This window comes from Strix uralensis, chromosome Z, assembly GCF_047716275.1.
Source record: "Strix uralensis isolate ZFMK-TIS-50842 chromosome Z, bStrUra1, whole genome shotgun sequence".
In the NCBI taxonomy this organism is placed as follows: Eukaryota; Metazoa; Chordata; class Aves; order Strigiformes; family Strigidae; genus Strix; species Strix uralensis.
The window spans coordinates 44657284-44673164 of NC_134012.1; the positions used below are offsets into that span (position 1 = coordinate 44657284).

At 36.9% G+C, this 15881-nt stretch overlaps 1 protein-coding gene across 6 annotated transcripts in view; it reads right to left on the minus strand.

Annotated features, from left to right (window-relative positions):
* The window catches only part of PCSK5 (proprotein convertase subtilisin/kexin type 5), a 257528-nt gene that overhangs the window by 229228 nt on the left and 12419 nt on the right, over positions 1–15881 (minus strand). For all 6 annotated transcript variants that reach the window (XR_012626955.1, XR_012626956.1, XM_074855002.1 and 3 more), the window contains exon 2: positions 2747–2851. Coding sequence is in view for 4 of the 6 variants with exons in the window: in XM_074855002.1 (XP_074711103.1) it covers positions 2747–2851 (105 nt within the window). In the remaining 2 variants the exon portion in view is untranslated. The remainder of the gene's footprint in view (positions 1–2746; positions 2852–15881) is intronic.

A 15881-nucleotide genomic window follows, 5' to 3' on the forward strand; every position in this document is an offset into this window, starting at 1 on the left:
TTCTCTCACTTATTTGTTTTTCTATCAACACATAGGAAACACCATGTAACTATACACAGGCATAGAAGAGTTGCTGTGGATAAAGCTATGTTTCAAATCTTCTATATGACAATCTATGTTGGGGACATTAAAGCCTCATTTGGGCATCTCTTTCTAAAACTACTTAATCCATTTCATCTCTAAATGACAACATGTAGCATTGCTAGGCAAGGATGTGGATGATAATGGACAAAATTGTGTTACACTACATATCCTTTATCTTTTCATCTAAATAGAGAGTAATATTTGGTTAATGCTGAAAAAATGATCAAAATGTGTAATCCACATGTCTTCAGTTTATGTTCCCTGTTGGATCTATTCATATTGTTTATAACTGTGTCAAGAGGCTTTCTCAGAAGAAAAAAAAAAATCAAGCTAAAGATCTTCAAACCAATTCATTAATTGAATAGCAAGATTTTATATTACCTATTTATCTTTCCCTGTGCATTCACACAGTGAAATCAAACACTATCCACACAAGTAGTTTAGAAATACCAGATTTCATAATGGTTCTTCCATTATATGAAGGTTATTTACATAATGAATTACCACTCAATAAAAATTCCATCATTTAAAATTTCATAAATGAGCATATTAGTGATCCACATCTGAAGCAAGCACAGATCAAGTTAATTGTGTGTGCATGTTACACAGAGAGCATTTTAAGCATTAAGTAAACTACCATTAAATGATTTGGAAAGTAAATAAATCTTGGTGTTCCTTTGTTCACAAATACACATGCCATCTAATCTGCTGCAAATATTGGCATAAGATAGAGTCACACTCATAAATATAATAGCATATAGTAGTGGTCCTTTAAAAATCGCACAACCGTGCAATGTGCCTTATTTAATATTAAACCTTGTTTTTAAAAGGTCCAGTTTTTTAATTATAATACAATTAAGTTTCCAGTCTGCTTATTAATCATTAAATGTTATACACACTGAGGACAAACTCTTAGACACACTGAGGACAAACTGGCCTTTATTCTACAAATACATGTCAGTATATTGACATGTCTGCAGCCACACAAGAATTCCCAAGCCCAGGTTCAGTGGAGTAGTCACAAAGTCAATTACAAACACTTCTGCCATATCTAGGTATTAGACAGACAGCTTCCCTTTGGGTACAGAATCATTAACAGCAATAATTTAAATATTAAAGCAATATTTAACAATGATTTAGAAATTCAGAAATTCTGTACCAGCAGCAGCACAGATTGGGGACAAGACCTAGATGGTGTAACATGGAAAGTGCTGGAAAAAAAATGATGGTTCTGATTTTCTGCTGTGCTCTGCCTTAGAGTATCCCATGATTCTGGCCACAGTAGTCTGGGCTGGCTGCCAGAGGTGCAGAAGGGGTATCTGGAAGCTGGCTGTAACACCAGTTTATGGTGGTACGTGCATGCGAACTTGTGCATTTGTGTGTAAATCGCTCCACCTCTGTGCACACAGGAAAGAGCGTGGACTGATGAAGATGTGAACGCTTTCCCTTCTTTTTGCAGTATTACCTATTCTAAGTGCAGTGCTTGTAGTTTGAATGGTGAGTCTCAGCACTCACAGGAACAGAAATTTGGACCCTGATCATTTTCATACTAATCCCCAAAATACACTGCTCAGCAGAGCTGCTGATACTCTTAAAGGGTTAACCAGTACAGCCCTATCAACATAGGGGTGAACACGCTTTGTGTGCACCTTCCTAGTCTTGTCCTATCCTGAACAGGAACTTCAGCCCTAAATACAGCTTTCCAGACTGCAGAAGTATTCCTGTATGATGCTCAACTTCTACACTGTACATCTACATTATTCAAACTGTCTTTTACAGATAACTTACTTTTCATAAATTGTCAGGTAGAACATGACAAACCCCTCCCAGACAACAGTCATCATCCATGGACTTAAAAAAAGCTTGACTCTGTTACCACCACTGAAAAACACCAGGGACTTGGGGGTTTGTTGCCAAGAACGGGTTTCATGGACAGCATAAAAAAGACAATAGGATCTTCTCCAAATTTCTTTTCCAAAAGAAAATCAGAGGAGTCCCAATTCTACGGTCAGTGATGAAGCCACTAAGCACTGAAATGGAAGGATTAAAACACAAGTGTGTCTTGGGTACACATACAAGACAATATTATACTTAACTATAAATCAGTAATTAAATTATGTTGACAGTTACCTATTATATTATATACTCCAAAGGTATGAAACCATTTTGCAAACAGATCTTAAAATTAAGATCAGTAGGAACTACCAGAAGTACCACAGAAAAGAGCATTCTTATTTTAATCCTGCACACACCAAGTCCAGAAAAAGATCAGAAAAAGAAAGAGAAACTTTCTTCTGAACATTGTACCATCCCACATTGGTCATCTTCATTCCAAAAGCTGGTTGATTTACAGAAGGAGATCTGCAGACCTAAATGTTACACATGTGGTTTTGCAGGGAAGCACAGTACAGTGATTACTGCATTAACAAAATTCCTGTACTCCTCCATGAATAATGTTGGACCTTATGTTCCAAGAATAGCACAGACTTAATAGCATGCTATTGTCTTCTCCCTGTTTTAATGAGAAGCGGAACCTTAGTGAACAGATAGTGTGTCAGTTCTTGTAATGCTATATGCCATTCAGGTGAATGTCCTCTGGTATGATATTTCATATAAAAAATGCAAAGGCTTTTGCCTCAGACACATACGTGGATTTTCTTACCTTTGGTTCCATTGAAATGAAGCTGTGGGTACCTCTACTTGAGAGAACTGACCTTTTAATTGTTTTACTATGGTAGAAGTGGTAGTAATCCTTCAGTGTTCCAATCTGTAAGGGGACAGAAGAAAAAAAGAGAGGGAGATTTAATTTATGAAAACCAGTTGTCTGTTTTTCATTTCTAAAAGCCTATAAATTATGCAATTTCCTCTGTGCTGAAATGTTACTTGAACCCACTGATCATCTTTCAAAAGAAGGACATATGATATGAAATGGATGGAGTGTCCTTGAGGCAGTAACTGCATAACCAAAGATTATAATTGAAGCTGCTTAGTCTGGCTGTATCTACCTTTTTAATGCTTAATTTATATGCAGCACTTTAAGTAATTCTATATCAATCTATATCCAAACTGTCCTCAAACGGCAAGTATAAAAATCATCAAATGGCTATATGGTTATTAAAAAGCATTCCATCTAGTTTGCTTAAGGAAATGTACTGTAAAATGCACTAGATTTGGTTATTTATATAATTAAATTGATAAAAAGGACGTTCACAGCATCAGCCTATACCACAGGAAGAGGCTTCTCTTTCTGCCAGATGTGGTCAAGAAAGAAGTAGAAGAAAGTTGCAAATGGTAATCTCACAGGATAATGAGTAGCTTGAAGTACAAAACCAATTAATGCAAAACTGCAAATTTCACAATGGTATGATAAAAGTACTTCTTATCCACCCCATCAGTACACAGTAGCAATGCAAATATTGAACTAAGACAGCCTTCACAATTTGACAATGAAATTTTCCTTTCCAGAGTAATTAATATCTAAACATTCATAACTTGAAACTTTAGTTTCACACACTTATAAAAAACCATTCAACTTCCTTGTCTTTAGGGAGAATGTCTCTCCAACTCACTTGGAATTTGACCTTCTATTGCACTACAAATCTTATAAGACACTTAATAATTTAGTTAAAAGTTCCTTAATGATGAGCAAAAAAGGGACAATTGGGCTTACTGTCATTTCAAGTTGAAATTCAAAGTGACCTCAGAAAACAGGCTCGGTTTTGCAAATAAATCTGAATGAAATCACCAGAGAGGATGGAGCAACACTCAAAACCAGTAATCTAAAAAAACACCAGCATTCTGAATTTGCATCTATAAGAATACACATGCAGGAAACTTGAGAGTTCAACAGGTTCAAAGAGAACTGGAAATAAGTCACTGAAAAACTCCAAGAATATGCTTTTAGAATGCTAGAAAACAAAAATGTTGAGAAAATATCAAAGTAGACTAAGAAGAAATATTGATAGAAAATTATTATTCTCAAGGAGTACTTGCAATATTTTGCCTTAAAATTTAAAGATGCAAACAGCACAGGGGAATGAGGGAGAATCTTTATGGGGAAAAAAAATAAAATCAACAAATTAAATGAATTCACCTAATGGGGAATACTGCAACAGGGTCTCAGATATTAATCCCAGACTGTGCAGTTGGTCCATCAATATCTTCCTTTCAGGAAGAATGACTTTAGATTAAGTCAAACACTGAAATATTCAGTTAAAGCTAGTTAGTTTATCATAAATTAAATAGGAATTGGTTTGGCTAAGCCTAACTAAAGTATGTTAGCACTGTGATAATAATTTTCATGTCTGAAACTGTTTGAAACACAACTCCAGCTGAAGTGGTGCAACACTGTAGCATGAATGAACCCAGTCTCACATCTCCACATGCATGCCCATGAATAAACTCTCCTTAAACATATATGAGGAAGCCTTCTTGCAGACATCTCAAAGAGCTGCAGGAGCCTGGGCCTTCTGGGGAGGTCCCTAGTGACTGGAAGCTAGCCAATGTTATTCCAATCTACAGAAGGGGCAAGCAGGAAGACCAAGGAAGCTGCAGACCTGTTAGTCTAACCTCAGTTCCTGGAAAAATTATGGAGAAGATTATCCTGGGTACTTTTGAATGGCATTTAAAGGAAAATACAATCATCAGGCACAGTCAACATGGGTTCACAAAGGAATAGTCCTGGTTAACTAATCTGATATCCTTCTATGATAAGGTCACCTGCCTAGTGGATGAAGGGGAGGAGGTGGATGTAGTTTTCTGGTTTTTAGTTAGGCTTTTGATACTGTCCCTCAGAGCACTATTCTGGACAAGTAGTCCAACTGTGGGATTAGTGGGTTCACAGTGCACCGGGTGAAGAATTGGCTGAAGGGGCAAAGATCAAAGGGTTGTAGTGAATGGGGCTACATCTAGCTGACGACCAGTCACCAGCGGTGTGCCTCAGGGCTCAATTCTAGGGCCAGTTCTGTTCAATATATTTATCAATGATCTGGATGAAGGAGCTGAATGCTCCATTAACAAGTTTGCTGATGATACGGAGTTGGGAGGTGTTGTCTCTTGAGGAACAAGAGGCCGTGCAAAGCAATCTAGATAGACTGGAGCACTAGGCTATGATTAATGGGATAAAATTTAAAAAGTTGCAATGCTGGATTCCGCACCTAGGAGGATGTAATGTCAGCCATATAAACTGAGAGAGGATTGCATCAAACACAGTATAAGCAGCTAGTCAAAAGAGCCAATTACCCCACTGTATTCAGCACTGGTGTAGCTTCACTGTGAATACTGTGTGCAGTGGGCCCCACAATTTAAGAAGGATGTGAAGGTCCTGAATACATCCAGAGGAGGGCAACAAAGCAGGTGGAAGGGCTGGAAGGCATGTCCTGTGAGGAGCAGCTGAGGATTCTAGGTTTGTCTAGTTTGGAGAAAAGGAGGCTGAGGAGTGACATCATTGCCCTCTACAGCTTTCTGAGGAGGGCAAGTGGAGAGGGAGGTGCTGGTCTCTTCTCCCTGGGATCCATTGATAGACTGCATGGGAATGGTTCAAAGCTGCACCAGGGGTGGTTTGGACTGGACACTAGGAAGCATTTCTTTACTGCGAGGGTGTTCAAACACTAGAACAGGCTTCCCTAGAGAGGTGGTCAGTGTCCCATGCCTGTTAGTGTAGGCTAATAATAGGCTTTAACTTTTGGTCAGCCCTGAAGTCAGGCAGTTGGACTAGATGATCACTGTAAGTCTCTTCCAACTGAAATTATTCTATTCTATTTTATTCTATTCTATTCTATTCTATTCTATTCTATTCTATTCTATTCTATTCTATTCTATTCTATTCTATTATATTTTCTATTTCTATTTCTATTTCATTGCATCACTTTTGACTGCATTAACTAGAGTTCATTCTGAGTTTAACAGCCTGTAGCACATTGAATGTCCCTCAGCATCAGGCTACTGTTGCAACCTTTTTGAATTATTATCAACCATTGAAATTTGGTGCCAGGGTTAGCACCAGTGCAGGTGATGGCATGCTTCCCTGAGACAAATGGGTGTAATCAGTCACTTCTGGGACATTCCCTGGACTCATGAGTAGCCTCAAACAGGCTGAAGTCCTAACTACTGGTAAATGATGCTACTCTTGCTCCTTAAGTTCTCAGAGACCAGTAAAGTACATATTCACCATACCAGAGTACTCTACAAAGGTTACAGACCTTTTATGGACCTTGTTGCCTTCAGAAGGAATTAGAAACCTACTGCTCTCTGTGTGTGTGTATGTCTACACAAGCACACACATTATTGAAAAGACACAGCTCAAGCAGGTAACTGTATTTTACCACTGCACAGAACTGCATAAATAGAAAGGTCATATTTTAGAGAAAATAAACATCTGTCCTGTTTTGTGCTACACAGATTGTAATATCACCCAGTTCTCTGTGTCTTGTCTCGCACTAGTTTGAAGATTTTATTTACTTATTTACTAAAAATAAACTCTAGCTGTCTCCTCTGAGGGCATCCAAAGCAGCAAATTTAGGAGATGACCCAATTGCACTCCTGGAGGTCCTATAGTTTAGCAGCAGTAGAGACCCAGAGAAGAGACTGAAGGGATCGGCATGCTCTACCTTCCAGCCAAAGGGGGACAGCCTGAGGCTTTGTAATGCTTGACAGCTATACTCCCTCTGAGACTTGAGGCTGAGGAGACAGAACTAAGCCCTTAGAATTAAGTGTGGTAATTGTAATGCCATGTCTTCCAGGCACCATCAGTTTTCAGATAATAACAATTATTAATTAAAGAGGTGAGATTTACAGCTTTAGTTCATAACTGTCAAAGACATTAAAGGATCCCAAATATTTTAAATTGAATTTAATTCATATTCACTAACTGCCCATGCCTCTCACAGTAAGGTAACACCAGCGTTATTAAAAATTTTATTGCCCTCTTTTCCCTTAAAGGGAACTTACTTATACCTTCCAAAGCCTTGGACCACTTGGAGAACAGTTAAACCATGGAAATATAACACAATAAAACTTATCATTATGGATGTTCTTGTTAAATTGGTTTTTATACTTCTAACTACCAGGTCTTAGAGGCACTCTCAGAAGAAAAGCAATTCAAAGACAGAAACTCCAGACTGCAGAGCTAGCTACCTTAAAGACTGATGGCAATTTAACTGTTTTATCTTTGGGAAATCTTTGTAATCTCCTTTTTGACCTGGAGGACCTGATTTCTTAAAAAAAAAATAGAGAAACATTCCCAAGGAATTTCCTGGCCAAAACCAAGGTGAATGGATGGTGCAGGCAGGGGACACTTACTCTCTTTAGAAGTATTCTTCATCACTGAACATTTGAAATAGATACATACATACATTTTAATAGCACCATAATATATTTATTCAAGGATGAAATAATTCCTGGAAGTAACAATCCTACAATATCACAGTGGAATAACAGAAAACCAAAGCACCTGCATATTTACATTAATTTTATATTTATTAGGTCTTATTTTCTATTTAAAGTTGAGAAAATGTGTTAATTTTAAAGATAATATGAAACAAGAGCCAAAGATTCTAAGCTTGTCCTTGGAAAATACTTCTTCCATATGTAGTTTTACAGTCTGATGCAATATTAAGATAATTTAGGACATAACTACTGAATGAATTAATGTACATCTGCATTGTGTCCTCATAAACTCTGTAAGGAAATACAAATGCTAAAACTGTCTGTTAAAGATACATTACATATATATATGATCACCAAACTGACATATCCAAGTAAGCTCTGAAACTACAAGTGAAGCTTCTATGTAGCAGAACATGAGCATGGCAGTCATTCAAGCTAATGGGAAGGAACCCAAGAGATGCCTTCCCAACAATTTCTTATCTCTAAATAAACTATTTTTAAGAGACGAATCATCTAGACATCTAGCTGCAAAGTAAACTTCTCTCAGTGGGCCGAATGGAAAACAGTATGCTGTTGAGTTGGTGAAGAGGTGGATATACTGTAAGGCTCCCTGTTTCTCCAATCTCTGATGACTTTGGTGCTAAGTAGATTGGGAAAGCAAGACAGATCAGGTCCAAATCTGGTTCTGAACTTTATAAAGTGCTAGAAGAGCCAAAGAAGCACAGATCTGCTAGCCCTGTGCAGACCCGGAACATAAACCATTATAAACAGGTACAGCAATGTATTTCACATGGGACTGAAGATCTGACCCTTCACTTCTTTCAGAATTGCACAAATTTCCAAAGTGCTAAAGTCCTTGACAGAAGGAAATACGAACAGAGAGATGAAGAAAGTTTATCAGGTTTACTATCATAATCTCATTTTGACAACATCACTTCAACTATATTTCAAACTTTAAAATGTTGTGACATTATACCAAGTACACTGGAAATTATGTGTTAGAGAAAAACCAAAAACATTTCAGCCAGAGAAAGTTGTGTTGCTATTAGCAGAGCTTTCTTCCCTGCGTTAAATGCCAGTGAAGCCAACCTAGTATCACAAAGCATTTTGACAGAACCAAATGTTCACACAGGTTGCAATACCACTTAACTCCTTCAGTACACACCACTTTGTTACAAAAATGAAGGGGGTGAGCCCATAGCCCTCAATTCTGATCCCTGTTGGCCCCTTGTTATCCTCAGGTGAAGACAGGTTCATTGACATTTCAGAAAACTGCTGCTCCTTCCTGTGTCCCTACAGACTTAGGAAGTATTGAACATCTTAAAACCAGGGTCCTTTCTTTAGGGGAAAGAAAGCCCTGCAGAGGCTGTTAGTTCTTCACTGACTTACTCAGAGTAAAGCACCCATATCTGGAAAGGGCATGTTCATCCCAGATCTGAAACCTGAACTTGACTTGTATTCCAAGCAGCAAAACCCTGTACTGAGTTTTTTGAGGGGTGGTGTGGGGTTTTTTTTCCATAAGATACTGCAGTAGTGACCACACTTTCCTAACCTCCAGCCCTCTTGTCCAAAACCCCACTGTTGGGTCAGCACTGAATGATCTCCATCTCGCTGAGGCTGGAGGAGCAACCACCATGAGGACAGCTGCAGAGCTGCTCCTCCATCTGACTTGCAGACTGAGATGGGGCTCTTTCTCTCACAAGTATGCCCTCTAATCAAAAGCTCTTTTATTGTTTTTTTGTCATCAGAATGGGGAATTTCACCATGTGTCATTCACAAGAAATAATAGTAAGGTTTGCCCATATATGGCAAACCACAGTGAAGTGAAAGATTGGATGACTTTCAATTTTGGACAATTTGGGGCTCTCACAAAGATCAGTTTATGAAATATTTAGGAGAGAGAAGCGCAGGCTCTCCAGACCGTACTCAGCCTAAAACCTAAAATCCAACCCTTAAGAAGATGCCTCTACCCAAATATTTAAGGTCTCTGCTAGTCCCCTGTTGGGCTGATAGGCTACACTACACTGCATGAGCTAAAATAGCTTCCTGGATTACTACCGGCAGATAATATTTTAAAAAAAGCCAAAACCACCAGCACTAATGAATACTATGGTTCTGTCTCTAGCTGCAGCAGCAAGATAATACTGCTCAGATGACTAGTGTAAAGGATGGAAATAATGCTATTTAGACTCTCTTTTACAGAGATTCTGAATTTCTACATTACAGGAATATCTGCTGGGTGGGGGAAAAAGTGCACTTTTAATGTGCCCAAAGTTAGTTAACTAAAACAATTTGAAGCCACAGCAGAACCAAGGTGATGTGGGTATGAACACAGATTGTCACCTCAGAGGCAACCCAGACTACTATGAAAGCTTGAATTCCAGCTATGCTCAAATGCCCAAGTAACCCAGTTCTCAGCTCTATTTTAAGCCCAATTAACTAACAGAAATTCAACAGCCCAAGTTGTGAAAACATCTCTGTATGCACTCAAGGTAGGAATAGCCTAATTTGCCAGTTCATATCTTTGCTTTTCTCACATTCCTTTCTCTTCAGGTTTGTTCTAAAGGGAACTGATGTGTCTGCAGAGCATTGCTGTTCCTGAATAGTGACACTCTGAACGAGTTTGCCTTGGTCTTAAATGCACCCCTCCTTCTTGAAACATCTTTTGAGTCTCCTAGATGGAAAAAAACCTATACTGTAATCAAGAGTTCTTGCTCAGTTTCTTAAATCTTTGGTCTGGAGGATGGCACAGTTCAACCAGAAAAAGGAGATTCCCTTCTGATCCACCTGCATATGAAAAATAAACAAAAACCCAAAACAGGCAAATAAATTAAACTACATGGCTATTACAGCAGAAATATTACAATTTTCACAGAAATAAATCAGGTTCTATCTCTTCACATGGTAGAAACATGCTAACACCTTACCACTTTACCCATGACATTCCCTCTCCTTCTGTTTAAATGGGGAGAAAAACATATCACCTTACTGAATTTACATATGCCACTCTAGACTTCCTTTGTATTTTTCCTCTGTGTTTCAGCTATTTGAATGGAGAAATTTTGTCCAGGCATTACCTTGAGCTAGGAGAGTACAGTTTGGTTTTTTAAACAGTTGATCTCAAAAATGAGTAAGAGAGCCATTAAAATAAAGTAGTTCTGCATTATGTTCTTTCAGATAACGTCACTGCTGTTGCTTACATGCTGTTGTATTTGGCTTTAAAAATAAAGTAGCATGTTAACTCTTACACTGGAAAAATAAACAAGCTTTCTAGTCTTTTAAGTTTCCATGTACCTTTGTTAGTAGGATAAAAAGTAACAATATCCTGAGGTCAATTATAATTCTTGATATCATTCTAACTTGGTATCAAGGCTGAGATTTTTTTCAAAGTCACTTCATAAATTTTAATGTGAATTTGAATTTTTATGTATCTATTAGGAAGCTTTAAAATTCGCAGAAAATACTACTGTAGCTAATTTAAGTAAAAATGCAGATTAAAAATAACACAAAAAGAACATTTCAATTTGCAGTATAAATTCTTGACATGACTTGGTATATTTAATTGTGGATTACCTCTATAAAAATACTTTTTCTAATAGGTTTTCTTTTCAAGGCTTTCAACTGTGTTCCAGAATATTTAGACATATTTAGAGTCTCAATTCTAAACTATAATTAAAATCTAATTATTAAAATTAAAATCTAAATTGCTAGTTAGATTTATTCTAAAATATTTTCAGAATTCCAAAATTTTACTTTTCTAAATAGAGAAATGTTCTATTCTAAATATATTATAAAATATACTTAGCAATAGAAAACAAATTAAGTTTCCTCTGAGACTGATAACTGGCCCACAACTTTCATAAAGTTCAGGTAAATTGGAAAAAGCTTCCTAGATCATACCTTCTGCATACAGGTTACTTTGTACAGTTGAATTTTAAAACAAATATTGCCAAATGAAATTCTGCTTTTTGAGATTCCAGTATTTTAGTGCTCTCTTGATAACCTTATTTAACATGTAGAATTACTTGGGATAAAAATGTGAAAAAACCTAACAACCAAATAGCAACATAAAATGTTTTGCTTCACCAAAAAAATAAATGTTTCAACATGTAACACAACATGCAACAACTATCTTGCAAGAATTGGAAAGCATTAAGCCATAAAAGAGGTCACAGGTCTCAAGAGGTAATATGAATTTAGATATTAGAAAGATATAAATTAGAACTGTATCACAGCTTTATTCTAATACATGTTAAATCATACTAAGATTTATTAATTTAATCTACCCTGCTATACAGGATGAACAATCCTTCCAAAGAGGATTGTGGCATCTTTTTTGGATTATATATTCATATAAATCCTGTGGGTTTTTGGAATGAAGATCTTTCTGACTTATTAAGTTCTGAAAGGAGGGAGAGGTTAGCTGATTTTCTTTGGATAAAAATACACTTTGATCATATTTAATTACAAACAATGCTACTTCTCAAAGTGCAGGAAAAAAAGAATACTCAAACCACATCATAAAAAGAGAAATCACGAAGACACCCTTCAGGTAAATGACGCCAGCAAAAAGCTGCCTGAATAAAAACCAGGTGAAAATGATGTTTGGGTCTTACATGGATGAGCAGTAAAGAGAATTGTGCCTTATATGCCACAGGTCACACGAGACCCCAGTAAATACATATTCCTTCCAAAAATTATGACAGAAGCAGAGCCTGAGTCTGGCCCCTACCTTTCCCTGTTGCAGCTCAGAGAACAAGAACATGCATCAATCCTTATGGTATGACAAGAGCTGGCAGCCCTTCTTGAATCTGAGCATGCTGTGCATTGGTAGCCTCTGAACACTTGCTATGTGGTACCACTTCCCAAGCATGCCCTCAGTGAAGTTAAGAATAAACAAAACGTGAGAAGTGGAAGATAGCTGGACACTATGTTCATTGTTCAAATATTACATTGAAAGAAATCTCACTCTAGCACTTGAAATCTTTCTTTTAAAGTCAGTAAGGAAGAGTTTCATCCACCTCCTCTCTAGGATGGATAAACGGGTTGTGACTATTAGAACAATGTTCAAAAAAGTAGCCAAAAATCAATGAACACAGAGTCCTTAATTACTGGGGGGGCACAGGGAGGAGGGAAGGTTTTTGTATTAAGTGCAGGTTTGGTCTTCTAACAGATATATTAGCCCAAAACAGCTGGTGAGAGATGGCAAAGGAAGCCATTTCCACATCTGTCACGTAAAATGTTAAGATTCAAGTACAACAATGGGCATTAATAATTGCAAACCCAGTGTCACTGCAAACTTTGCCTAAAGAGGCATCACAGCAATTGGCAAGTTCATGTCCTTATCAAATAAAGCAATGAAAGGTTGCTCAGCAACCTGTGACCATGGGTTTGCAGTTCCAGGACAACATTACACATTTCATGAAAATCAATTACTGCCTTCATTCCCATTAAGCTTTTCTATTATTTCTTTTCAATACAGAAAGCAGTGCAATGTAAACTGGTAGTTCATGCCCCCTTTTGTGATGCCCAGTGCGTCACCACCTTATTTCTGCAAGTAAAAATGAGTGCAACAAAGTGTATTTATTTTCTGCTGTAGAAACAAACTTAACCTCTGCAATATTTCAAGTGACTTCGACACAGTCATCACGCACTGCAAGTTCAAGCCATAGCAAACATTGTTTCTATCTGCAAAGAACCTGTTAGGCAATATGGTAACGTTTGTTTCAGTAAACAGACCCCATAATGAAGCCATCCAATAGGAAACAAATACCTTTAACATTTGGAGGGGTCAACTAAATTGCCACTGTTTTCTGAAATAATTTTTACCCTTTCCTAACTTGCTACTCTGTAATTTAAAATATCTAAATGATACACTCCATCACTTGAAATGAGCTCTGTCACTATTTTATTGACTTCCAATCCTATTTCATGTTGTATCACCAAACAAATGTAAAATGATGAGAGAATGAGGATGGATATTCATGCAGTATCATGAATGTTTATTTAAGTAGCAAGCAGAACTGCCATATTCCGTACATTATTAGCTACTCCAGACTCTTAATGATTATTGTTTCTTCGTAATCTCGTTTCTTCATAAATTGTACTCTCTAATATGAAATTATAATCAAGCATAAGAATGAGGCTTGATAAAGTTCTGACACTCCTACTTCAATCATGCAAACAGTATAAAGGTTAGTTAAGAAACAGTTTTATTTTTTTAACAAACTACAGCAAGAAAAGTTTCACAGCAAAGAATGTTCATATTCATTTCCTTGTAAATCTTGATCATGAAATATTTAATAACCATCATCCGTGTCCTAGAACTTGTAAACATCTACCCAGTCCCAGTGGGATCAAGTCTCTTCTCATTTACAAAACCATAAATCAGAAATAACTCTGTTGAAGCTAATGGAATTTAAGAGGCATAAATCAAGGGCAATCAAATCTAATGGGGTTACTTGCATAAGTAAAGGATTTAAGAACTGGGCACCAAGTTAGATATACTGTTATATCTCCATCCAGTTATTTAAACATCAGTATAAAACTCTTAAGCACATTAATAGCAAGGCAGTTTATAACATTCAAAATGACTAATGCAGTGGCCTACAGTAGTCATACTGTTTCCAGTGAACATTTATACTGCCAGCAATAAACCTTCTCATGCTGTACTTTGTCTTACAAATCTGAATTCAGCTCTTATTGGTCATAGTAAATACAATGTTCTCATTTAACTGACTTTCTCATGAGACTTGATTTAAGCAATTTCCTCCTCTATCACAAATATAATTTACTGAAGAGTAATAAGAAGTGACTCATGCGAGTATCTAGGACTGTGTTAAGTTCATCTGAGTGGTATGTGCAGGCACTAAATCCAACACTCTTTTACAGTGAACCAAATGATACATCTTCAACTTTGTACTGTATCAAAGTCTGATGATCTTCTACTCTGTACAACAATCTTAACTGAATACAGAGAAGCATGCAATTTGTCCAGAACTAGGCATGATGCTGATACATTCACTTATCTTATTTGGTTAATGCTAGAGTTGTGCAAAAATTTATACTTCTTTGTGTAAAAGTAAGGTTTGCCAGTATCCGTGATTTTGATATGACAACTTGAGCAACAATTATTCATATGAGTAAGTTTCTGGAGAGGATCTTACAGTGTCCGAAGTTTAATAGTATGAAAACAAAAAAATGCCTGTTTGACAGGATCTAAAGATACATGTAAAGACAAAGTAACTAAGTAAGCAAATAAGACCAAAATAATCTCCAAAATGATTGCATTATGTAGCATTCAAACCTAGTAAGAAAGAAAACTTCACCATCATCATAACTAATGTTTAGTGAGGATATCAAAAAATATTACAGCACACAAAGGGACTGTTAATTCTAGCATAATCATATAATATTCCACTTGAAGCTATCTGCAATCACCCCAACAAAAAAGTGATGTACTAATTCAGATATGCTCAGGTCTCTCCTGCTCTACCAACATCCATAGTGCTGGAAGAGTGATTAAGGTTCAATGCAGCATTCACTGGAATCAGTGGGATCTTCCACTGTATTTAATGGGAGCTGCAATAAGCACTTAATGAAGAAGCACTTAATTTTTTTTTAATCCAGACCTCACTGAGGCCTACATTTTAGATTAAGTTAGCTTCTAAATTACTTCAGACTACAGAGAAGGGTCAAGGAGAACTGATATCCAATTCAAGTTGAAGTATTTAAATTTACTAAAATCAATGAAAAACAGGTCACAGCTTTCATACACTGTCTGTTTCACACATATAAGAACAGTCCTTGGTGGCCTTCTTGTTTGGAGAGCAGAATCTTACAACCTGAGGGCTCAGTGAATGCTTAGCTGTGTACCTGAAAGTAGATTTTCTTGGAGAAAAATGTTTTTACTGTATATCTGTTTAATATGTTGGTATTAAATGTATAATACCAAAATACTGAAATAGGGAAAATCTGGTCAGTTAGAATGGCAGCAATGAATTGGATAAAACCATGTATTCTTCTTGATAAATGGATTTGTGTTTCGATTTTGAAACATTTCTTTTCATGTCAGATGAGTCCTATAAAATCAGAAACATCAGTAGATCAGCACAGATTCCAGCCACTACTAGAATTGCTCACTGTGCCATTAAACGTATCAGATTAGTATTTTTAATTGCCAGCAAGAAAAGAAAATCAGTCAAATTTCGCAAGATGGAATGGTATTTATCTACAAGAAAGCTTCCAAAACAGCAATGTGTTGCAATGGTAGAACATTTATCATAAGAACGGTGATGCCAACACAGTCCAGAGCCCCTTTAGGTCACAGGATGGTTAACTCTTTTAGAAAGCAAGGTTCAGTGACCCTGTTTAATTACAGTTATCATTTTTCCCAGGTGATGGCTTTGTAA